This window comes from Leptonychotes weddellii, chromosome 6, assembly GCF_054177405.1.
Source record: "Leptonychotes weddellii isolate Sample4059 chromosome 6, ASM5417740v2, whole genome shotgun sequence".
Lineage (NCBI taxonomy): Eukaryota > Metazoa > Chordata > Mammalia > Carnivora > Phocidae > Leptonychotes > Leptonychotes weddellii.
The window spans coordinates 76,878,270-76,904,069 of NC_138374.1; the positions used below are offsets into that span (position 1 = coordinate 76,878,270).

The 25,800-nt window shown below is 42.6% G+C and overlaps 1 protein-coding gene across 9 annotated transcripts in view; it reads left to right on the forward strand.

Moving 5' to 3' along the window:
* DISP1 (dispatched RND transporter family member 1) overlaps nt 1-25,800 on the forward strand; it is a 179,763-nt gene that overhangs the window by 69,242 nt on the left and 84,721 nt on the right. For 8 of the 9 annotated variants that reach the window (XM_081822989.1, XM_081822991.1, XM_081822997.1 and 5 more), the window contains one exon: nt 9,407-9,469. In XM_081822989.1, the coding sequence (XP_081679115.1) occupies nt 9,424-9,469 (46 nt within the window). In that variant the 5' untranslated portion in view covers nt 9,407-9,423. Of the gene's footprint in view, nt 1-9,406; nt 9,484-25,800 lie in introns of those variants that run through there. The other variant, XM_081822994.1, reaches the window with a different exon arrangement.

Here is a 25,800-nt window from a genome sequence, read left to right on the forward strand (position 1 = left end):
GCATTCCTAAGTTTACACTGTTCTACAAACACAGCTAAAGCCTAAAATAAATAGTGAACAAATACCAAGGAATTTACCAGTATTCTACATAGATTGTTTGGGTATAACCACTGTTACCAAAATGACAATGATATTCCTACTCATTGCCACCCCCAGCTGAAGTGCTTAATACATGAATGTTTTAAGTGTTTTCCAACATTCATGAGTTAAACAAATACTTGTTGAGGGTTCACTGTGCCCAAAGCACTGTGTGTGGTGCATGATGGATGGATGGATGAGTTTATTGGTGTGCTGCTGCTTGCTCCCAAGATCACTCCCCTCCACCCACCCTTGGCTGTGGAGCTGTTCCCCGTGCTTTCTGGGGCAGTTCCTGTGTCTCCTCCAGCAATAAAGGGACAGCCAGAGAGAGGAGAGAAGGGGAGACGGTGTGGGCTGGGCTCCAGGCACTGGTTAATAAGAGAAAGAGATCTCAGTCCTCATTGGTCACATTTAGAGGGTGCTAAGGGACCAACTCATTCTGAAAACTGGGAGGTAACCGGGAGAGAATCAAGGACTTCAAGTGTAAGTTAAAAAAAATAGAGACGTATAAAGATAAACATTTTTAAATAAACATTTGGCATAAAATTCTGTTATAAATGGACCTTTTTTCAGCTGGTTCCCTGTTGATGGAGAATGTGTTTCTATTTTCTCCTCTTCCTCCTCCTTCGATAAATAGAGAATGGTGCAACAAATATACTTGTATTATTTTGATGAACTTTAGGTTAGTCATAGGGTAAATTGTGGCAAAGGGATTTCTGGGTTAGAGGGTATTTTTAAAGGTGTATTAAAAATATTTATAGCTGTTATTGTGTTTCCTCTGGAAAGGTTTACTCCCTTTGTTAGCTCCCATGGGTCTGACAGTGTCCACACCCACACCATTGTCCGCAGGGGTGTCGGCAGGCTTAAATCTAGCCTAGCTGAAAGTAAAAGTAGCATCTGAGTGTTTTGATCTGAATGTAACTTAGTTATCAGTAAGTTAATTTGCCTTTATTATTATTTTTTAACCTCACATTTTTTGGCTAATGCTTTTTATTCAGTTCTAATCCAGAGTCCTTAATTGTTTAATGCTTTGGTTGGCTCCAAGGTGCTGTGGGTCCCATTACGCTTACAGACGTGTGGCTTCATAAGGAGGCGCAGTGGGTGTTATGGAAAGGTCTTCAGGGGAGGAGCTCTGCTCTGTGATTAGCTTCACAGCCAATCATATTGATGGGGTTCCGGAGCCGACGACCAAGAAAGAATTCTTGAGACGTTTTGGTGCAAAATGGTGGTTTATTAAAGCTCGGGGATGGGACCTGTGGGCAGAAAGAGCTGCTGCCCCGGGGTTGTGAGGGGTGACCGATTATATGCTATGGGATTGGGGGAGGTAAGGAAAAAGGGAGGTTTCCAAAGAACTTTCATATGCTAAAGAGGACCTACGAGATACCAAAGGCCTTGCCATTGTCAAGTTAAGGTTGTTTACCCCTCTAGTAAGGCATTAACATTAAGATAGTTGGGAGCTTCCTGGAGGAACATTACATTCTGCCCACTTCAATTATCTCTCAATGGGCTGCAGATTATAAGGGCATTTAATTGTATCTCCATTTCCTTTTGGAAGCTAGGTTATTGATGATAGGAATGCTTTGTTCTTGTAGATTTCTAAAACATTTGTAAACTGAGGGAGACTCCTGTTTTAAAGGATTGTGATCTCTATAAGTTAACTATTTGTTTTTCCTTTAGGGCAGCCAGGAGTGCCTTAGGAATGACACATATATCCCATGCGGGTGGGGTTGTGGGGTGTCAGCTTCTGCTTTGTCCTCAGCTTGCCTTCTTTTCCCTCATCAGTATGATATTCTCGGCACAGATACCCTAGGTGAGAGATAGGGCTTATAATGAGCAACTACAACACGTTATGGTAAAGCATTTTTGTAAACTCTGAAGTCATGTAGAAATACAGTGTTACACTTTTAAGAAGTTTACTTTTGAAAGCAAAACCTTTAAATGTTTTTTTAATTCTTAAAAAGATCTTTTTATTTTATTTTTTAAAGATTTTTATTTATTTATTTGAGAGAGAGAGAGAGAGCACGTGAGTGGCAGGAGGGGTAAAGGGAGAGGGGGAGGGAGAATCTCAAGCAGTCTCCCTGCTGAGCATGGAGCCCAACTCAGGGCTCAATCTCAAGACCCTGAGATCATAACCTGATTTGAAACCAAGAGTCAGACGCTTAACTGACTGAGCCACCAGGTGCCCCTGATTCTTAAAAAGGGACCTTATGTGCTCTTGGAAAATTAATTTCAGGAAAGCTGATTTCTGAGCTTTAATATTGATTAGCATTGTGATTTTATGTGTAAGGAAACTAAGTGTAAATACTTGCTTTCTGGGGTATAAATAAAAGCAGCATTTTAATTATTGTATGTTTATTTGGCAGCTCAGGATTTTGTTTTTTCTTTTCTCCTTCTGAGCAAAGACTTTGCCCTATAATAGATTAGGGCCCTGATAGTTATGCCTTTACCTGAAATTGGCTCGCTCAGGGAAGGACTTTTGAAGACCATTAGTTTTAATTATGCTTGTTAGTGTAACCTTTGTTTTAAAAGCAAAATCATTTAGTATCTTAACTGACAGTTCATTCTCTGGTAATAAGACCCCTGGCTTAGTTGTGTAGGAGGACCTCAGTGATACATCTTCACTTTCCCATTTCCTTTGCCGTATGAAACCTGTCACGGGCTTTCCTCCCGGACAAGCACATTTCGTGTGCGTTGGTCATACTTGAGTGTGTGTGGTGTGAGTTGTTGGGAAGTGAGAGTTCCTGTGTTGGTGAAGGAACTGAGTGAAATGCGTCCTGTATTTAGTGACTTCACGTGATGCCATGTGATGACTTGAATGACTGGTAGACAGACTTGGAAATTATATAAGGAATATCCATATATTATAAAATTTTTAATTTCTGTAAAATGCAGTTGTCTGCATTTTCCCCTATTGATCATGAAGAATATTTTAAATATAAGGTCATTTTTATAGGACATAAAACTTAACAACAAAAGGGGCGCCTGGGTGGCTCAGTTGGTTAAGCGACTGCCTTCGGCTCAGGTCATGATCCTGGAGTCCCGGGATCGAGTCCCACATCGGGCTCCCTGCTCGGCGAGGAGCCTGCTTCTCCCTCTGACCCTCCCCCCTCTCATGTACTCTCTTTCTCGCTCTCTCAAATAAATAAATAAATCTTTAAAAAAAAAAAAAAACTTAACAACAAAAGAAGACAAAAAGCAAACTAGTAATACTATAATTTCATCAAAAATGATGAGATTGATATCCATGAATTATAAATTCTTAAAAATGATAAGAAGACCAAATTCTTCATAGACAAGAGGGCAATTCACAAAAGAGGACATATATATTATTAGCATATGTAAAAAAAAAGATTTACTTTTCCCAGTAATCAAAGAAATGTAAATTTAAAGTTAGATACTCCTTTCACCTGTTAAGATTTAACAAAAAATGTTGACAGTTTGTCAGAATGAACATTCATGCCTTGCTTGTGGAGTACAGATGGACAGACCATGCAGCTTTACAATAAGCATCAAGACTCCACTGCTGGGAGTCTTAAGGAAATGACAACATATATGTAGAAAAAGTCATGTATGAAGGTTAATTCATTGAGGTTTCTTAATAGTAAAAATCAGAAGCAATCTAAATGGTTATTAGGGGAATGTTTGGTTATGCAGCCATTAAAATTTATATTTATGAAGCTTAACTTGAGCACTGGGGAGGAAGCAGGAAGCACAATCCCGTGTTCTGTTGTAAAAAGAGGAACATGGGCACATACACGGGCCTGTTGAGAGAGCATCCCGGCTTTGGGATCATGTGTGACTGTTGTATCAGTGTTCATGCTTTTCTGTGTGGCGCAGTGTTTCTTCAGTATGCACGCACTACGTCCGTACCCAGAAAGAGAGCGGACAGTATTTACTTAAAATCACTTCTGTGACATCTTCCCATGCGAGGGAACGCAGTCTGCCTCAGCCTTCCTAGCAGGAAAAGGCTGTTTGTCCCAGAGAAACACGTGTAGGTTTTCCAAAGAGAGGGCAACACTTTCCTGTGTGAACCACTCAGGGATGACGCATTCTGGGGGGAGTGTAGCTTTCCCGGGTGTGGAGACCTTCTAGAAGAGTAGCAGGAGAGTGTGCAGTACAGGAGGCTGGTTTGACCTCACATGACTTCGAGAACTTACGGCCTGCTGTGCCCCACTATAGGGAACTGCTCCAGCCCCTTTAGCACTGGAGATACATTCCCATTGTGCACATCCATGGATTTTAAGGAAGGAACTGGATGTTCAGACAAGTGCTTCTATCTTTTCTTCTTGAAGTTCTCCTGACGGGTGAGGGGAGGGGCCACGTTTGCAGCTCCTGCCGTGGATTTATTGACAAAGCCACCTGCATTGGGGTATAATTTGAGCTTGTAAAATTAGCAACACAGTATTTTCAGTTGTGCTTGAACGTTTTTACAGGTCATTGTACCTTTGGTTTTGGTTTAAAGGAAAAATACTACTTTGACACTCTTTAATTCTGGATTTTGAAAGGGACACAAAAGATGCTCCTATTTTGGGAAGAGTAAACAGGAACAGATTTTTGAGTGAGTACCTTCATATATATTTATGTGGGTTTATGTACCCAACATGTACACCTGAAATAAGACTTTTATCAAATTAAGCATTTGAGAAGGCAGTTAAAGGAAATTTTGAGTTGGGGACTTTAATAATTAACATTTAGAAAAACAGCATTTCTTTCTTTTCTATAGAAATAGAACCTTGACACATCTTTAAAGGAAGCACTACATGAGCACAGTTGTCTCACTTCCTTCTGCGACTGACATGGAGAATTTTCAGCTTTTCTTAATCTTTTCCATCATGGTCTTTTTACCATATGTGTTCATGTCGTAAGAATAAAATACTTGTGGGACGCCTGGGTGGCTCAGTCAGTTAGGCGTCCACCTTCGGTTCAGGTCGTGGTCCCAGGGTCCTGGGATCAAGTCCCGTGTTGGGCTCCCTGCTCAGCGGGGAGCCTGCTTCTCCCTTTCCCTCTGTTGCTCCCCCTGCTCGTGCTCTCTCTCTCTCTCTGACTAATAAATGAATGAATAAAATCTTTTTTAAAAAAAGGATAAAATACTTGTACGTTGCAGATCATTTAAGATAAAATGTACATTGCAAATAAATATGATAATGTTATTTTGCAATGATTTTTCTCATCTTTTAAGATTTAGCTTCTAAATTTAATTCTTCCTTGCAGGCATGTGAATTTTTCCTTACTTCTCGAGGGCCATTCCAATCATCTGCACAACGAAGGAGCAAAACGCACTCTTGCTAGTGTAGTAATCTGGGAGTGGCAGATATTTGGGAGAACTCCAGGACAGTGGCAGAAGGAGGAGATTGATGTCTGGTGGGATCTTGTCTGCATTACATTGGAAAGTATCTTTGTCCAGAGAGGGAAGAAGAAATACTGCAAATTTGCAGGCTAATGCAAAGGGACCAAATTTTTCTCTTTGTAACTTTGTGAATGGAGAAAACTGTTCTCTGTTTGTTTCCTTTGTTCTAGTTTTAAAACTTCCTATGTGTTCCACTTTTAGGGCATTTCCCATTTGTCTGACTCTGTTTTCCATGGAATTTGACAGAACAAAGAAAACATTTTATGATGGAATTACATAAATTCCTTATGTTTCTATGACAGGCCAGACTCACTGGACATAAATGATGATGGCAACAATTGACAGTATGTTAAACATCAGCATGGGGGATCTGTCTAGGTACTTGGAAACTAACATACACTAGAGAAATTAAAAATATTATCAGAGAAGATAAAAAAAGATAAGTTTTCCAAAGGAATTTTTCAGAAAGAATGTCAAAGTCTGTCACATATAAAGGCTTTACTGAAATAGGTAAGATTATGACTGGACCAGCCTTTAGCAAAGATGTCTCTGTCCGTACAGCAAGAAGACTTGTGGGAGGGTACAGTTAACTAAAGAAATGGCAGTTAAAATAAGGCAGGAGAATAATTTCATGTCTTTTAAACTGACATTTTTTGTTTTTTAAAGAAGAGGAGGCCCAGACCTTGTCAGGTTGAAGGATGCAGAGGGCAGTTTAAGTACTGCAAATAGGGGGCGCCTGGGTGGCTCAGTCGGTTAAGCGTCTGCCTTCAGCTCAGGCCCCACATCGGGCTCCCTGCTTAGCGGGGAGTCTGCTTCTCCCTCTGCCTTCCCCCGTTAGTGCATGTGCTCTCTCTCTCAAATAAATAAAACCTAAAAAAAAAAAAAAAGTTTAAATATTGTAAATACGTTCATAGCCTCTGACCCAGTAATTCCAAGCATAAACATTTATCCTAAGAAAATAATTTAAAAGACTTAGACACAGCTGCAACAGGAACCAAGGGTGTACACATGGACCAAGTGTTGTATAGAAACCTTATTTTTCCACTTTCCATATTGATTGTTTAGATACAGACTGTGCAGGAGTTACAAGACATAAGCGCTCAGCCACAAGCACGCATAGGGCTGTTAATTCTACAGATGGACTTGTACACGTGCTTCACAAGGCTCACTGGAAATACAGCCAAGGCTCTGGAAAGGGGTAGTGTGGAGGGTCACGGTGCTGTATTCATACCGCCAACCTGGGCAGTATGCTAACTGTGCTTACAGGTAGACAAAAGCCAGATGCACCTGCACCGCAGTGGGGGCCGGTCACACACCGTAAGGGGAGAGGGGATCTGATTATAAGGAGAGCCAGCAGAGTGACAGCTCTGAAGATAGGGACCCGTCCTGTCATTTTCATCCTGGTGCCCCAGTAGAGGACCTGTCCTGTAACCGGCTCTCAGTCAAGGATTCATGTTTTGTTTGTCACTCTTTTCTTTAAACTGATTGCTGGTGCAGGCTTCCAAATTCCTGCCAGGTGACTGTACCAGAATCACTTGAGATGTTTAAAAACATAGATGCCTAGATCTCCATTCCCTGGAATTCTTAGTCATTCATGTGGGCTTATTTTCACAAGTTTTTATTTTGAAATAATTTTAAACCTTCAAAAAACTTAGAGGGGCGCCTGGGTGGCTCAGTGCAGTTGAGCATCCTACTCTTGATTTTGGCTCAGGTCATGATCTCAGGGTCCAGGGATGGGAGCCCCAGGTCAGGCTCTGTGCTCGCTCAGTGGGGAGTCTGCCTGAGATTCTCCCTCTCCCTCTGCCCCCACCCTGTCCCCATTCACGCTACCTCTCTAAAATAAATAAATAAAATCTTAAAAAACAAACTTAGCGAGTTCCCCTTGACCCTTCACCCAGCTTTTCTTCATCCTACCTAACTATAGCACAATTATTAAAACAAGGAAATGAACATTGTCTTAATACTATGAACTGATCTACAAGCCTTATTTGAATTCTGCCAGTTTTCCCACTTATATCCTTTTTGTGGCCCAGAATCTGATCGAGTGTCCCACATTGCACTCAGTTGTCTTGTTTTCCCCGTCTCTTTCTGTGTTTGATGATAGCCCCTCAGTCTTTATCTTCCACGATGTTGGCAGTTTTGAAGAGCACTTTGTGTGTGTGTGTGTGTGTAAATGTCTCTCAATTTGGGTATATCTGATGTTTTCTCGTCATTAGACTGAGGTTATGCATTTGGGGCAGAAATACCACAGGAGAAAAGCTGTACACCTGTTAGTACATCATATCAGGGGTATATGATGTCACCAAGTCTTTTTTTTTTTTTAAAGAGCAATTATTCTTTTTTTTTTTTTTTTTAAAGATTTTATTTATTTGAGAGACAGCACGAGAGGGGAGAGGGCAGAGGGGGAAGCAGACCCCCCGCTGAGCAGGGAGCCCGATGTGGGACTCGATCCCGGGACTCCAGGATCATGACCTGAGCCGAAGGCAGTCGCTTAACCAACTGAGCCACCCAGGCGCCCCATGATGTCACCAAGTCTTACTACTGGTGATGGTAACTTTGATTTCTTAGTTACGGTATCCACCAGTTTGTTTTATTCTGTATAGTTACTATTTTTTCCTTTGTAATTAAGTATCTTGTGAGGAGATGCTTTGCAAATATCCTGTTTCTCAACAAAAATTACCATTAGGCGGATACCATAGTAGTAATTCTTGCAGGCAAGAGCATCTGTGGCTTGATGACTTTGCAAATATCCATATTCTCATCAAACCACTGTGACTCTTGCCTGCAACAATCATTCCTATGGTATTTTCTTAATTTTTTATTTTTACTATTCCTTCCACATTCAGTAATTGGAAAGCGACTGTAAGGAAGAACTGTCCCTTTTCCCTCGTTTACTTATTTATGTCAGTATGGCCTCAGGAGTATTTATTTTACTCTATGGGTTTTCATCCAGTACCATCATTAATTTATTTTCCTGCTCAAATAGTTGCAGCCTTGGCCATCGAGAACTCCTTTGAATTAGCTTTTGACTTCTCTCCGCATTTTTTTTAGCACATCTGTACTTTGAGACATCACAAGGTATTCTAGGCTCATCCTCTATTTTTCCTGCAATGGCTTTAGAGCTCCAAGGGTTTCTTGTACTGGATACTTGTATTTAGAAACCAAGATCAGGGTGCTGGACATGCTCCCTACTGCTTGGGTGTCTTTGCTTGTAGGCTCTTTGGTGGACAGAGCTAGTGAATGCATGTAAGTATGCTAGCACAGCTGCACACATTCGTTTCAGTATCTACCTACCTCTGACTCAAATCCCATAGGACAGGGTTCTTTCTAACGTCACAGCCTTTTTTAGTGGCAGCCTATTTTCTCCAGCAGTGAGAGACTTGGCACCCATTATCTATAATACATTTACTTGTTTGTTCAAATCTTGTAGACACAAAAAGCAGTGATTCTAACTGCAGGCGGTTTTGTCCCCAAGGGTCATTTGGCAATGTCTGGAGACCCTGTCCATTGTCCCAGTTCAGGTGGGGGAGTGCTAATGGCATCTAGTGAGGACAGGCCAGAGACATCCTGACCTTCCTGCCATGCCCAGGACGGCCCCCACAACAGAATTAAATGGTTCAGAATGCTGGTAGTGCCCACGGTGAGAAACCTGGGGCATCAAGCGGTTTCAGAATGGCCAGCCTGTACCCCTATGAGAAACACATAATCTTTGTGTAGTTACTTTTTCTTTAGTCTTACAATATTCAGTCAAAACAGTGTTACTGAGTTTATTAGGACCAGTTCCTTCCTCTACCTCCTTCAGTATGGTTGTGATGCACTTGTAACCCAGTTAGGGTCCTTTGTTACTGTCTTACTCAGTTTGGGGTTTGGTTGATTGAATGTATGTTCTAAAAGTCAGACCAGTACAGAAGGATGTGCTCCAAAAGTGCGGATCTGTTTTTACAAGTTCCTCAGATGATTTTGATTTTCACCTTTTTTCAGAACCAGTGGTGTAGCTCATGGGCGTTGAAGTCAGACCTGAATTTACATCCAGTCTCTTACCAGGTATGTAATGTCGGGTAAGTTACTTTCCCTCCCTGAGCCTACACTTCCAAGGGTTGTCATGAGGGTATGAAAGTATACATGCAGTGTTTATCAAAATGTCTGCACAAAGTGGGAGCCCAGATGAGAGCTGTGTTCATTCTTTCCTGTATCCGTTTAACACATACACGGTGGCGATGCTACCATGTGCCGAGGCGCTATACTTGCTCCCCAGTGAGACAAAATAAGTAAGACCTGATTCATGTCTTTGAGGGGTTCACATTTTCAGGGGGCTCTTGGCAGTTTTAGAATGGCCATTTCTTACATCGATGTGGAAGCTTTTCCCTAGAAAGCCTGACGGGTGCAGACTATGTATATATCTCTGGTGAGCTGTCGTGGTAAAACTCAGCAATCTAGAGAAACAGATCATTCTGTGTCGCCGACTCTCTCAAATGTCATTTCAGGCTTCTAAGGATGTCTAGATAGCAGACTGTACAAAGTTGAACTCTCTAGGGAGCACCTGTATGCAGGTGTTCAGAGTTCTTGGATACTAGCCATTCAGGAGATTTTTTAAACATATATGAAAATGTTTTGGAGTAGTGCTTCTCAATTTTAGTTTGTATACAGATCATCCAAGGATTTAGTTAAAAAGCGGAATCAGTCAGTAGGTCTGGACTGGGGCCTGGGACTCTGCATTTATAACAAGCTCCCAGCAGATGTAGCTGGTTGTAGGTCACACTTTGAGCAACAGCGGTTATTACATGACTTTGAAATCACATTTTCTGGCGTTGAATCCTAGTTCTTCAACTTATTAAGTGTGTGCCTCTTACTAGTGATTGATCTCACTCTGAGCATATTGCACCTTTAGGTTATTAGCTATTGAAGTCACCGCTTGGATCATATCAGCATTTTAAATTTGTAGTATGTGAGGACAGACCTCTAAAAACTCATTGGTAGAATTGAAAAGCAAGTGTCATGATTTGGTATTGCAGCTAACGATGTGTTTCTTCCATTTGGATCTACATATTATCTTTGGATTTTTCTTCCCCATGGTGATAGCCACTAAAACTAAGTACCTAAATAAACTGAAATTAGGAGCAGAGTTGTGTTATGTTTTGTTTGGTTTTGGTTATGTTTTGTTTTTGGGCTCCATGTGGAGCCCAACTTGGGGCTTGAACTCACAACCCTGAGATTAAGACCTGAGCTGAGATCAAAAGTCGGACACTTATCAGACTGAGCCACCCAGGTGCCCTGTTTTTTATTTTATTTTTTTTTAAGTAAGCACTATGCCCAACATGGGGCTTGAACTCATGACCTGACATCAAGAGCTGCATGCGCTACTGACTGAGCCAGCCAGGTGCCCCAGACCAGAGGTTTAAAAAAAAATGTATAGATATACACACACATATATATAACAACACTGTTCTTACTATGTTAATATATAAATAATAAATAAAAATGTTATAGTGAAACAGTTTTTGAACCATCAATCAATAAAGCAATACTTTAATGTATTATTTACATTGTCCTGTTAACGTCTAATTTGTGTGTTTTTGAATTTAACAAATGTTTTGGTACAAAAGTAAATTTCTGTAATTTATATTCTAAATCGGGGGTATGTGCTGAGGAGTACAAGGAATGGAAGAAAAAAGTTTTGATTTTACTGCTATGTAGCAGAGAAAAAATGACTTTCTTTTGAAAACAATATTGAGGGCAGATGTGAATGGTTTGCCACGGGGACTAACTAAAGATCCCTTCAGGGTGTTTCCAGGATATCTGACACTGAGAAACTCTTTGTGATCACTCCATGTAGTTTAGCTGGAATTGGGGGCCCTTCACTGGGATCTAAATGTCTGGCAGCACAACAACCCTCCCCTCCCCAAAACAGAGGGTAAGGGATCTCAGAATTTAAGTGACCAGTTAGTGTATTCCATTAATTAAATGGGATTAACCTATTCCCAATGAACGAGAGTTCCAGGATCTTCAAAACAAAATAATTATTAGAGGTCTATGGCGGTAAGTATAAACGGATTAGCCCACCCTGGCATTGTAGTGAAGCAAGCTGCTTGGGGTCTCCCTTGTTCTCGGTCTTTGCCTAGACATTTCTGGCTAGCTGAGCCACAGTGCTCGGACTCTTTGACCTGTAGAACCTTTTACACTCTTTAAATTGGTTGAGGACCTCCGGGAGCTTTTGTTTATGTGAGTTACAGCTATCAATCTTTACCACAGTAGGAATTCAAACAGAATTTTAGGGGGCATCTGGGTGGCTCAGTCGGTTAAGCGTCCGCCTTCGGCTCAGGTCATGGGATCTCAGGGTCCTGGGATCGAGCCCCAAGTTGAGCTCCCTGCTCAGCGGGGAGTATGCTTCTCCTTCTCCCTCTGCTTTCCCCCCTGCTTCTGCTCTCTCTGTCTCTCTCTCTCTCAAATGAATAAATAAAAAAAAAACTTAAAAAAAACCCAGAATTTTAAAATATTCATTAATTCATTAAAAAATAAAACTATTGCACGTTAACATAAATAACATATTTCGTGAAAAAATAACTATTTCTGCAAATAAAAAAATGAGAATAGTGGCATTGTTTTATACTGTTTACAGATCTCTTTACTGTCTGGCTCAATAGAAGCAGCTGGACTTTTCTGTCTGTTTTTACACTCAGTCTGTTGCAGTGTTGCTCATCATGTAGCCTCTGGAACACTGCGCTGGACACTCATGAGGGAGTAAGAATGTAAAAGGGACTGACCTTGCAGGTGCCCTGGAAGGGTCTGTGGGATCCGGGGTCTCCCTTCTTCCTAAGCTAAGGAGGGGGTTGCCATGGCTCTCGGAGGCCTGCGTGGGGCTGAATCTGCTTCTCAGGAGAGGTTTGGCAGGGGCACCTTTAGGGGCTGTGTGTGGAGCCCCATCTCCCCTGTTCCAGCCTCCCCTGCTGTGTCATGGTTTCATTCTCAAATCAGCTTCTGTGGCGCCCTGATGCCCCACACGCTGCCTAGGTGTGTCTCTGCTGCATCCAGTAAACCTGGTCTCTTTCAAGTTTGCTGAAAAATAGGCTAAGTGGATAGAATTTGCTCAGTTTTGAGTTTTTCTCTTATAAATTATTCATATCTGTTCTTACCTTTTGTTCGTAAACATTATGTGGAAAGAAATGAACAGTTATATTATTATTGATGCAAGACCTTGAAATGATCATATTAAAATTCATAAGCTTGTTTTTTGTTGTGATATAGGCCCTTGGTTGAGTTTTGTTTAAAATATATATATTTTATATACACATATGGGGTGCCTGGGTGGCTCAGTTGGTTAAGTGTCTGACTCTTGGTTTTGGCTCAGGTCATGATCTCAGGGTCGTGAGATTGAGCCCCAGTCCCCCCACCTTCGGGCTCAACACTCAGCGGGGAGTCTCCTAAAGTTTCTCTCTCCCTCTGCCCCTCCTGCTCATGCTTTCTCTCTCTCTGTCTCTAAAATTAAGAAATCTTTTTTTAAATTTAATTTTTAAAGGGAAGTGTTTCAATTATTGCTTTTATTTTTGTTCTTTTTTTTGTTAAGATTTTTTATTTTTTTATTTGAGAGAGACAGAGCATAAGCAGGGAGAGGAACAGGGAGAGGGAGAAGCAGACTTCCCACTGAGCAGGGAGTTTGACTTGGAGCTCGATCCCAGGACCCTGAGATCATGACCTGAGCCGAAGGCAGTGCTTAACCAACTGAGCCACCCAGGCACCCCAAAGAAATAAATCTTTGAAAAAATACAATTCGTATTGAATAGATCCTGTTTTGTGCCATCTCACGCAGACTCAGCGTGATACTTCAAAAAAAGAGCACCATAATGTTCTGGTATGTTCTGCCCGATGAGAAAGTGTGAAAACCCCTGCAGAGGGCAACTTGGGAGGCGGTGGGTTTAGGCTTCGTCTGCTGTGTGTGATGTTGCCTGTGGAGTCCCTCCCTCTCAACTGTGGGGGGACCTCTCCAACTCAGACACTGGAGCTGATGCTCATGCTCCTTTGACGTTTCTCCTCCACGTTTTCCTGATGCTGATGGCACAGAGAGCGAGGGGCCAGGTCCTCTAGTTGTGAGTGCTCGGAGAACACCAGAGGCAGGATGGGGAACAGCTGCCCGATTCAGGTATTCATGCAGTCAGGAAGTGTTTGCTGAGCACCTGCTATGTGCTTCAGAACTACACTGACAAGGTCTGAAAACACTAAGACTTATCTTCAGAGAAAGCCACACCGATGGTAGGAAGACAGCGTTTGGATCTCTCTGGTAAATAATGTGTGCATTTCTTCCTCAAGGTGGATTGACTAGGATAGGAGGCAGCTGAGCACAAATGTGGCTGGCTGGGGGCCAGCTCTTTGAAGTTCCTGAACTTGTGTAGACTCGGCCTGTGGATCCCAGCGGTAGAGGAAGCTGCATGTGAGACCATCTGAGGTTGCACTTCCTTTGAAGCCGAATGACTCAAGGCAATCTTGGCATACACGGGGCCAATCAGGGGACCTAGAAAAGCCTAGAAAGAAAAATCCTCTGCCAGAAGGGAGTTGAAAATAGCTGTGGGTTATTTGAAACATCATGTTGACTTGAAGAGTTTCGAGAGAGATTATTTGGAGTTAATGTAGTTTCCCTACAGGCAGAGGATTAGTTGCTGAAGAGGATTCCTTACGGGAAGTTGGACGGGCTGCAGTGCCCCCTCCGAGTCCTCTGGGCTCTGGCCTGTGTCCTTGCAGACATTTCTGGAAAGGGCCATGTTATGGATGAGTGCACAAGTCTGCACACGCACCAAGTGTGCGGTTGAAATGTTTTAAAGAAGGGTTTTGGGTGTGAAAAAATCATCACAGAAGCTGATGGTTCGGTTCAGAGATATGGAGTTACCAAGTTTCTCTTCCCTGAGGTCAGGTTAATGGGAAATCGGAAACCAAAAGCTGGTTCGTGTTACTGTCTCACACCTTAAAACCTTGCTTGTTAAGACAGGCACATTTTTTAAATACTTGTTTGAATACCTGAATTACAAGCCTTATTTTCCTGCGGCTTGTCATCCTTCTGAGTGGCTGTTCTGATCATAGCCAGGGTGTCTGGACATTTCTTTCTTTCTTTTTTTTTTTTTTAATTTTATTTATTTGACAGAGAGAGACACAGCGAGAGAGGGAACACAAGCAGGGGGAATGGGAGGGGGAGGAGAAGCAGGCTTCCCGCCCAGCAGAGAGCCCAATGAGGGGCTTGATCCCAGGACCCTGGGACCATGACCTGAGCCGAAGGCAGACGCTTAACAACAGAGCTACCCAGGCGCCTGTCTGGACATTTCTCAACCAGTTGAGAGTAAAAGAAACCCGTCAGAGTATTTTCTTCTCTCATTACTCTGACACTTCTAGGTCAAAATGCCTAGTAGTTTCAGGCATAAGAGTTTCCTGAACCAAGTAATACTTGTAAATATCACATTGGTCTTTAAAAATTTTTTATTTTCATTTACTTATTTTTATTTATTTTTAAATATTTTATTTATTGATTTGACACAGAGAGAGAACAAGCACGGAGAGCAGCAGAGGGAGAAGCAGGGAGCCCTATGCGGGGCTCGATCCCAGGAACCTGGGATCATAACCTGAGCCGAAGGCAGACACTTAACCAACTGAGCCACCCAGGTGCCCTGGTCTTTAAAAAAATTTTAATCTTGTTTTTTAAAAATTCCATTTATTTAAATTAAAAACAACAACTACATTTCTTCTACCCTCTAACTCCCCCACCTCTGGCAACTACCGGTCTGTTCTCTGTACCTGTGAGCTTGGGGTGTTTGTTTGCTTTAGATTCCACAAGTAAGAGCGATCCTAGGGCATTTGTGTTTCTCTCTTCTCTGTCTGACTTACTTCATTTACCGTACCACCCTCAGGGTCCATCCACGTTGTTGCAAATGGCAAGGTTTCATCCTTTTTTATGGCTGAGTAGTAATACTACACACACACACCCCCCACACATCTTTATCCATTCATCCGTCAATGGACACTTGGGCTGCTTCCACACCCTGAATGTTGTAAATAATGCTGCAGTAAACATGAGGATGCAGATATCTTTTAGGGTTAGTGTTTTCATTTTCTTCAGATAAATATTCAGAAGTAGCACTACTGGATCAGAGGGTAGTTCTATTTTTAATTTTTTGAGGTATCTCCATACAGTTTCCAGAGTGGCTTCACCAGTTTGCATTCCCACCAACAGTCCCCCTTTCTCCGCATCCTCACCAATACCTGTTGTTTCTTATGTTGTTGATTGTAGCCATTCTGACTGGTGTGAGGTGATATCTCACTGTGGTTTTGATTTGTATTTTCCTGATGATCAGTGATGATGATCATGTGTCTGTTGGCCACCTGCATGTCTTCTTTGGAAAAATGGCTATTCAGGTTGTCTGCCCATTTTAAAATTAGATTTTTTTTTTCTATTGAGTTGTGTGAGTTCTTTATATATTTTGAATATTAGCCCCTTATCAGATTCATGATTTGCAGTATCTTCTCCCATTTAGTCAGCTGCCTTTTCCTTTTGTTGATGGTTTCCTTTGCTTTGTTATTTATAAATATTGCATTGCTTTTGTTTTGAATATCTTCATGTTCAAAATAATGATGTCTTTGAGAATGGAAACAGAGCTTTTGTCCTAATTTAGCAGGTGGGAGTGGGGTTCAGAGGTCACAATAGCAGAGAAGTGACCCTGCTGACCCTTTATCATCTGATTGTTCCAGTTGCTGATTTTGGGTTCAGATAGGGACTCTCCTGGGGCCTTGGCTGTGTGGTCCTTGAAATATTAATTATGGAACTTTAAGGAGTTCACAGTTGGGGTGGATTTGCAAAGTGGGTCTGCCTGAATGTGAGGAGCAAGTTGGCATTTCCTACCAGTTGTTTAATTGAAGACCATTTCTAGTAGATGGTTTAGCTTTGTGGACTTACCCCAAATGGTCACAGCATGGCTCTCCTTGAGCCGAGCGCCCCCCACCCCGCCCCAGTCGGTGCTGAGTGATGTGTGTGCAGTGCAGAGAAAGGCCGTTGGTACAGTTTGATCTCAATGGGAGAGCCGATCACGGTGAGCCCCCCCCCGAGTGACACAGGCTAGCCGCTGCATGGGTGTGAATGGCATGGAGCAGGTCCATACATGCGTGTATGGTGTTCACACATGCGAATGAAACAGACCATCTTCTGAAGAGTAAAATTTCAGGCCATTACATGTGTTGGACAAGCCAATCTTAAGGAAAAGTTTTTTAAAGTAAAATTTTAGACTTAGAACTACTTTTAGTTTTTTCTGAAGAAAGGCATGCTTGGTGGGGTGATCCCACGTCCACAAGAGTGGGAGAGTCTCTGAAACGTTAAGTGTTCCGGTATTTTTATCGTTGCTGTTCATTGAAGGTAACAGGCAAACCAGAAGGTGTTCCCACAATGCTTATGTTCTCCCACAGACTTCCACAACATCCACAGTGCTAACTTTTGTGAGAACTACAAACATTTTAAAGTTTCTTTTTATGTTATTTTAGTGACAACCTTATCTGGAGTCACTGCTTATGTTCTGTGTTTTGGTGGGTTTTTGTTATGAGATTTCTTAGTTTATTTAGTTGTTTACTTGTTTTTAGCCTTGAAACCTTTTAGGTAAGTAGTTTGTTTTTTTCTGAGATTCTAACTCTTGTTAAAAATACATTTTATACTTCAAGTCATGCTTTTCTGATTATGGTGTATTTTGGAAAACAGTGTCAGGATCCTTTTTGAGGTCAAGAATTTTTACCTTAAGAATGAGGGAAGAAGAAACGTCAAAATCCAAGTAAGCGAGTATTAAATAAATTGACATCTAATCCCTTGAAAGCCAGGGTTCTGTTTGGTGTTCAGTTACCTTGTCCGCTGAGCTGATTAATGATAGGGGGTCTGTTTCCCCCCCAATAAGCGCTTTTCTGCAACTCCTGAAGATTCCTATGCAAAAGGAGCTTTTTTTTTTTTTTTTAAAGATTTTATTTTTATTTATTTGACAGAGAGAGACACAGCGAGAGAGGGAACACAAGCAGGGGGAGTGGGAGAGGGAGAAGCAGGCTTCCCGCGGAGCAGGGAGCCCGATGCGGGGCTCAATCCGAAGACCCTGGGATCATGACCTGAGCCGAAGGCAGACATCCAACGACTGAGCCACCCAGGTGCCCCAAAACTTTTACTGTTTTTAAGTGATTACAACACCCTTATAATGAACTGCCTGCCCTATTAAATAGGCTCATTTAGTCATTTCTTCAGCATGTAGAATTCTCGGTTGCCTTCTGTGTGGCTGATGTTGTGTGCTGGGGACACAGTAGCAGGCAGAGCAGTCCTGGGTTCTGCTGTTGGTGTTTATTGATACACTCGCTCACTGCACACCAGCCACGTACCTGGCGCTGTCCTGCAGGCTGGGGTCATGCTCCGTGGAGGAAGAAGCAAGTAGTAAATAGGTACATACATAGATGATGCAGCCAGTTTCAGATGGGGATCAGTGCTTCAAGGCCAGGGAGAAGTAACTGTGGACACGGACTGATCTGTTTTACAGCCTAGAGGACATAAATGCGAGTACAGTTAATCACACAGATGAATACGATAAATGCCACGAAGGAAGGGTGGAGTGAGACCATGTAAGTCAGGGAGCTGGGGACTAGTCCATTTTGAGGGAGACAGGGAGGACTTCCTGCAGGAGGTGACATTTGAGCTAAGATTGAACGACGACTAGGTGTGTCAGTTTCCAAGGGACTGCCATATGAAGTGCCACAGACTGGTGGCTTAAACAGTAGAAATTTCTTGTCTCATGGTCTGGAGACTAGAAGTCTGAGATCAAGGTGTTCCTTCTGAGGTTTCCAAGAATCTCTTCCATCCTCTCTCCTAGTTTATAGTGATTTGCTGGCAGTCTTCAGCATTTCTGGCTTGTAGACACATCACCCCCGTCTCTGCCTTCATCCTCACATGGGCATTCTCTCTGTGTGGGTGTGTGTCCAAGCTTCCCCTTTATATCAGGACACCAGTCGTATGAGCTCATCTGAAGAAATTACTCGGTATCAACCCTGTTTCCAAATGAGGTCTTTCCGCAGCATTGGGGTTAGGACTTCAGTGTGTGAATCTTGGGAGGACACGGCAACTCACAATACCAGCCAAGTGAAGAGGGGAGGGGAAAACTTTTTTCTCAAGAAGTGAGGACAGCATGTGAAGGTCTCATGTTGGAAAGAAGCCTGGCTCACTTAAGGACAGACTTGGGAGCCAGTGCAGTGAGGTGGCTCCAGGACATGCTGAAGGTAGGACGGGTACAGAGGCCGCGTGGGCCCTGAGCATGGCCTGAAGGAAAGCAGGATTGCCATCTCCAGGTGCTGATACCCCAGCAGATAGAAGTTAGTGTCTGTTGGTCAGGAGCGAGGCTGTGGCTGCAGAGAAGGACTTCGGGGTTAGGGCGTCCTGGGTCAGAGTTCACTAAAATCACTCAGGAACAGTGTCTCAGGTGGAAGGGCTGGGCTCCTTAGAACCTGAGGAGAACCCGCATTTGAGGAAGAGGTCAGAACAAGCAGCCCACAGAAAGGCAGTAGGAGGTGCCTGGATGGAGCCCTGCTCAGAAAACCAAGTTAGAGGATGGGTTAGTGGGGGCAGGTGCTACACGGAAGTTGAGGAAAAGGAGAGCTGAGAAGAGATCGGAGGTCAAAGACCAGGCTCTGTAGGAGGTGAGAGTGGAAACCCGATAGTTGTGTGTTGAGGAGGAGCAGGAGTAAATCATTAGTAAGTATCTTTATATAGTATACATTTATACTACAGCGTGAAAATACATAGTAAATGTACTGAACACTGGCAGGGGAAGGGGTAAGGAAGGTGGCACCCAGATGTGGTGGAAGATAGCACGATTGGAAGCCAAGAGCAGGAAATGAGGAGGGGCAGGTGAGGAAGATACCTAAGAGAAGGGTTTCCTTGCACAATTTATGTCCTTTTTCCCAGACCCCAAATGGTGGGGAAATCAGGAAAATAGGGAAAATATTGTAACTCTCCTGTAAAAATTAAGGTTTAGCAATCAAGGCATAGATTGATGATTCAGAGGGTCCCACTGACATCAAGTCCGGAGCGAGAGCAGGAAGCATGGGCGCACGGGTCGCGGGCCAGGGAGGACATTCCTGGGAACCTGGACAGCATCGTGCAGGAGAGAAAGATTCACACTCTCCCTTGTGGCTGTTACATGTCTTCGTGTGTATTCTTAGCCATGTCTGCTGCTAACAGTGAGTCATTCTTGCAAACAAAGTAAGTATTTTTTTTAAGATTTTATTTATTTATTTATTTGAGAGAGAGCGCACAAGCAGGGGGAGTGGCAGGCAAAGACAGAGGGAGAAGCAGGCTCCCCACTGAGCAAGGAGCCTGATGCGGGGCTCCATCCCAGGACCCTGGGATCATGACCTGAACCGAAGGCAGATGCTTAACTGACTGAGCCACCCAGGCACCCCACAAAATAAATATTAATAAGTTCATTCACATAGTTCATCACTTTGTATGATTCCAGGGAACGGTGTTCCAAGAACTAACAAGTACAGCAAACTGGTGGTCTGGACCTGCGGTTCTGTGTCACACTCGTCTCCTCTCTAGGAGATTCAAATGATGTTATTGGAATGCTACCTCATTATGTCTGCTGATGGTTTCCAGAGCTTGATACTTGCTACGGGCTGCAATTATTGCCAATACTTTAGTAGAACAAATGCAGAGAAGGTGTGAATGTGGCTGTGGGATTGAAACTGATCTGTAATCTGAATTCACAAAGCAATACTGACCTCATTGGCACAACCAAAATCAGGGCAAGCAGACAAAATAATTTCATCATTAAAAAGGGAAATGGGTGTGGAATTTAAGAAACAAAACAAGTGAATAAAGAAAAAAAAAGAGGCAAACCAAGAAACAGACTCTTAACTCTAGAGAACACATTGATTGTCACCAGGGGTGAGGTGGGTGGGGGATGGGGGAAACAGGTGATGGGGATGAAGGAGCACACCTGTCGGGATGAGCACTGTGATGCGCACCAGGTAACGTCTGGAACTGTGGAATCACTATATTGTACACCTGAATCTAGTATTGCTGTGTATGTGAACTATACTGGATTTTAGGAAAACAAAAAACGGAAATGAGTTTAAATGAAGCAAAATATACCCGAATGCCCAGCGTGGAGACCACACCATCTGTGCAAAATGAAAGAAATTTTTCATGAAACAGAGATTAAGACTGTCACTGTTTTGTGTGTTTTAAAATTTTCATTTAAAAAATGATAACTTTTGGGGCACTGGTTGGCTCAGTCGGTTAAGCATCTGAGTCTTCGTTTTGGCTCAGGTCATGGGCTCAAGGTTGTGAGATCGAGCCCCAGTTGGGCTCTAAGCTGGGCATAGAGTCTGCTTGGGATTCTCTCTCCCTCTCTCTTTGCCCCTACTCCACTTGCGCTCTCTCTCTCTCAAAAAAAAAAATGATGACTTTTGGGGCGCTTGGGGGGCTCAGTCAGCTAAGCGTCCGACTCCTAGTCTCAGCTCAGGTCTTGGTCTCAGGGTCATGAGTTCAAGCCCCATGTTGGGCTCCATGCTGGGTGTGGAGCCTTCTTAAAAAAAATAAAAAATAAAATATGATGACTTTTATATATTTTTTTCATTTTTAAATGATTTTTATTGGACATTTATGTTATATTCATTTCATTTGTTTTCTGTTATTAGATGTCTATGAGGTATTGATTGTTCTTACATGTTATTGAAATATATAATCTTATTATAATATATTGGTTAATAATAATAATAAACCGTGCCTTTGTTATTAAATCTCTTGTGTTACAGGAAATCTCTGAAACTTTTAATATAATCCTATCTTGGAAAAATTATTCGCTGTGTATGATTTATGTCACTTGTTATTTTAAACATAAATGTATGAAAAATACAGACTAACGTATGGTATTGAGAATTCTCGGGGATTCCAGTTTCTGGTTTCAGATACATCAGGGATTCACCACCTGAGACACGGATTTGACCCAAAGGCTAAGATGAAGGACATGGGTAGAGAAACCAGCGTCTGAGTAGGGACATCTCCTCTTTCCTTTTTTTTCCTTCCTAGGAAGGAACAAAAGATGCATGGAAATATATATGAATTTCAAAATCTAAAAGATGGTTTCTGTTTTCTCTCTAAAGAAGGAGTGAACTCATACCTCTTGATTATGATGGGCAAGCAGGCTGGACTGGGCGGCCAGGGTGGGGTGGTTATAGTTGGGAAGAGCTGACCAGGGATGAGTCTGAGGGAGCACCATCCAGTCGAAGGCCAGGGGAAGCATTTTGGGGAAATTTTGAAAGGCTTACTGATGACCCTTTGTGGAGCTAACCCCCTTGGTACTTTTTTGCCTCTGTATTCATTCCAAATAGTTGACTGAATAATAGTCAACTTAGAAAACTAGTTTAACACATTTTAGTGTTACTTTGGCTTATATTTATTGTTTTAAGAACAAGTGATTTTTTTAAGATTTATTATTTATTTGAGAGAATGTGCGTGCGTGTGCGTGCTTGCTTGCAGGTGTGTGCCTGTGGGGGAGGGGCAGAGGGAAAGAGAATCTCAAGCAGACTCCCCGCTGAGTGCAGAGCCTGACGAGGGGGCTTGATCCCATGACCCTGAGATCACGACCTGAGCTGAAACCAAGAGTCGGATGCTTAACCAACTGAGCCATCCAGGTGCCCCAATAAGTGATCATTTTTAAAGAATAACAAAATACAAACTTTTGCCATTTTTCTCAATTTGTTGCTATTCCTTGTTGAAGGAATACATCAGCATCAGCGGTTGCCTTGGTTCCGACTCCTGATACTAAGACAGAGGATATAATGTGCAATTCACCTCTTTTTTTTTTTTTTTTTTTAAGATTTTTATTTATTTATTTAACAGAGAGAGAGAGCACAAGTAGGCAGAGCGGCAGACAGAGGGAGAGGGAGAAGCAGGCTCTCCGCTGAGCAGGGAGCCCAATGCAGGGGCTGAGCCCTGAGCCGAAGGCAGCCGCTTAACCAACTGAGCCACCCAGGCGCCCCTACAATTCACCTCTTTAAGAGAACATGATTGATAGACAAACAGATAAATAGAACAGAAGAGTCCAGAAATAGACCCACACATATATAGCGAATTGATTTTTCAACAGAGGTGCCAAAGTCATTCTGTGGAGAAAGATTAGCCTTTCAACATGTGATGCTGGATGAACTGGCTCCCTTGGGGAATGGGTGAAATAACCTTGATCTCTGTCTCACGACAAATACCACGGTTTTTAAAAAATCGATCGTAGACCTAAATGTTGTAAAACCTAAAATCAAAGCTTACAGAACAAAGCATGGAAAGCCTTTATGTACTTAGGGTAGACAGAGATTTCTTAGTCCATTCAAGCTCCTGTAACAAAGTAGCACAGGCAGGGGTGGCTTACCAAGAACAGATTTTATTTCTCACAGCCCTGGAGGCTGGAAGTCCAAGATCAGGGTGCTGGCGTGGTCGGGTGAGGGCCGTCCTCCTGGTGGTGAAAATCTCATTGTGTCCTCATGTGGCAGAGGGGGCTAGGATTCTCTCTGGGTTCTCTTCTGTAAGGGTGCTAATCCCATTCATGAGGGCCTCATCCACATGACCTGACAACCTCCTAAAGGCCCACTTCCTAATCCATCACATTCGGATTTAACATATGAATTGGCGAGGGGTGGACACAAACATTCAGACCATAGCAGCTTCTTGGGACAAAATCACTATTCATATGATAAAAAAAAAGTTTTAATAAATTGGACTTAAAGACTGTACACGTTTCTGGGCATCAAAAGTTACTATTTAAAAAATGAAAAAGCAAGGCATAAAGTGGGACAAAATATTTGTAAAACAGTATGTGACAGAGCTTGTATCTAGAAGATTTAATAAACTTTTACAATACAATGATAAGTCGATTTTTAAAAAATGGGCAGACCTGAAAAGAACTTCAGTTATTTAAACTTCACAGCAAGGGGGCTCCTGGCTCTTGATCTCGGGGCTGTACGTTCGAGCCCTGTGTTGGGTATAGAGATTGCTTAAAAATAAGATCTAAAAAATAAAATAATATTCACAGCAGGATACCACTTAGAGCCACCAGAATGGCTAAAATTAGAAAGACTGAGAAGGACAAGTGTTGGACAGAAAGCAGAACAAAGTGGAACATTTTCGACAGGCACGAACGTGGTGTCATCCCTTGCACAACAGCCAGGCTCTGAGTAAACATGCATGCAAGTCCATAGCTGCATAGTTACCCAGAAGTAGTGAAAACAGATGCCCACAGGCAGACTTGTGCATGAATGTTCTCATCAGCTTTAGTTTTGATCGACAAAAGCTGGAAACAACCTCCATGTGTATCCGCAGGAGGACGTGTGAACGTATTGTGATGTAGTCATTCCCTCCGCGGTGCGGGGAAACCAGACTTCCGGATACCACAACATCAGCACGGAGGGGGTCTCCCAGGCTTCTGCTGATGACAGACGGGGCCCAAAGTATGTCTTCAGGGTTCCATCCACAAAGTTCCCGAGCGGAGAGGAGTCTTCTGTGAACGCAGGAGTTCCATCAGTGCTTGTCCGGAGTGGCATAGAGTCGGGAGACTGACTAGAAAGGGTGCAAGGAGTAACATTCTGTAGCTTGAGCCTGGTAGTGGTCACGTGAACGAGTCCACCTGTTTGTCAGAACTCATTGCAATCTGTACATTTTATTTGTGTAAATGATACATCAACAAAGCAGTTTAAAAATAAGAACATGAAATTGTGTTTTAAATCATTAAAATACTGTTAGCATCTAGTTTAATGTATTTGTTAGAAAGCATTTGGTCAGTCAAATTTACCAGGAGCCGTTCTGTATTTCTAGGGTGTTGTATTTAACCTTCAAGGACGCCGTTCCGTGAGCCGGTCATGAATAGTTGAATGTTGCACCTAATAGTTTTGGTGCGATTGAGAACTAACAAGGTCTGCCTGGTTACCTCCGGGAAAAGCTTCTTAACCTCTGCAGCTCTTACTTCCAGTTGAGTGGCTTATGTTTTTAACATGCGTACCAGTGTTATTAGATTTACTTTCCTATATCTTTAGAGGCTCAAGTACTTGGTGTCTCAGTTACATTACACGTGCCTTAAAAACATGAATGTGTTCATTTTGGATTTCCTTCCGAGAAAGTATTCCCTGTGTCACCGGAGTTGTGAGCGTGTGCCGTCCTGCTCTCCTGCCTTGTGTCTCCGTGTCCTCAGATGCATCATTGGCATCTGATTTTCACTAGCCGAGTTCTTGGAGGGAAAACATAAGCTTGCTTATGAAATGGCCTTATTGTAGGGTTCTGGTCACTTTCTCAGGGGTTGGCTATAGCTTATAGCACATGGAAGAAATTTAACTGCAGGGATATAGACATTTTTTTGAGTGGAAAAAGTCTGCACCAGTTGATGTATTATAAAAGTTTAAGCCAGTATCAAAATGTCTTTTCAGAGGTGGTGAAGGGAATTATTTTTAAAAGACCGAGCTCACACAGCAGTTGGGAGAGGAACACAATTACTGAGGTATCAACTTGGTTTTTATGTGGCATAGAATGTTCTTTGAAGAGGGAAAGTGATTCTTTTGAAAAACAAATGAAAATTATTGGTAATTTATAGCTCTTGAAACCCTTCCTGTTGAATTTTTGGTTTAATAATAACAAAAATTTTTTTTCAATTAAAAAAGTGCCTAATACTTTAAACCATTTTCTTTTTTAAAGATTTATTTATTTGGGGCACCTGGGTGGCTCAGTTGGTTGGGCGACTGCCTTCGGCTCAGATCATGATCCTGGAGTCCCTGGATCGAGTCCCGCGTTGGGCTCCCTGTTCGGCGGGGAGTCTGCTTCTCCCTCTGACCCTCCCCTGTCTCATGTGCTCTCCTCTCAAATAAATAAATAAAATCTTTAAAAAAAAAAAAAAAAGATTTGTTTATTTACTTGAGAAAGAGTGAGAGAGAGAGATAGTGTGAACAGGAGGAGCAGAGGGAGAGAGAATCTCAAGCAGACTCCCCACTGAGCACAGAGCCGGATGTGGGGCTCCATCTCAAGGACCCTGAGATCACGACCTGAGCTGAAATCTATAGAGTTGGACGCTCAACAAACTGAGCCACCCACGCACCCCCTAAACCATTTTCAAATGTAGCATCTCTCATGAGCTCCCCAATAGCCCGCTGGGGTTGGCTGGGAAGGCACAGTTTCCATTTTTAATAGAGGCTGTGTGAGGTTGCATCCAGGGTTACATTATATAATACACATTACATTACTTTCATTCCCTTACATCTCCTGATATGTGAGCTTGCATTTTGGACTAGTTTAAATTAGACAAGCTAGGGGCGCCTGGGTGGCTCAGTCGTTAAACGTCTGCCTTTGGCTCAGG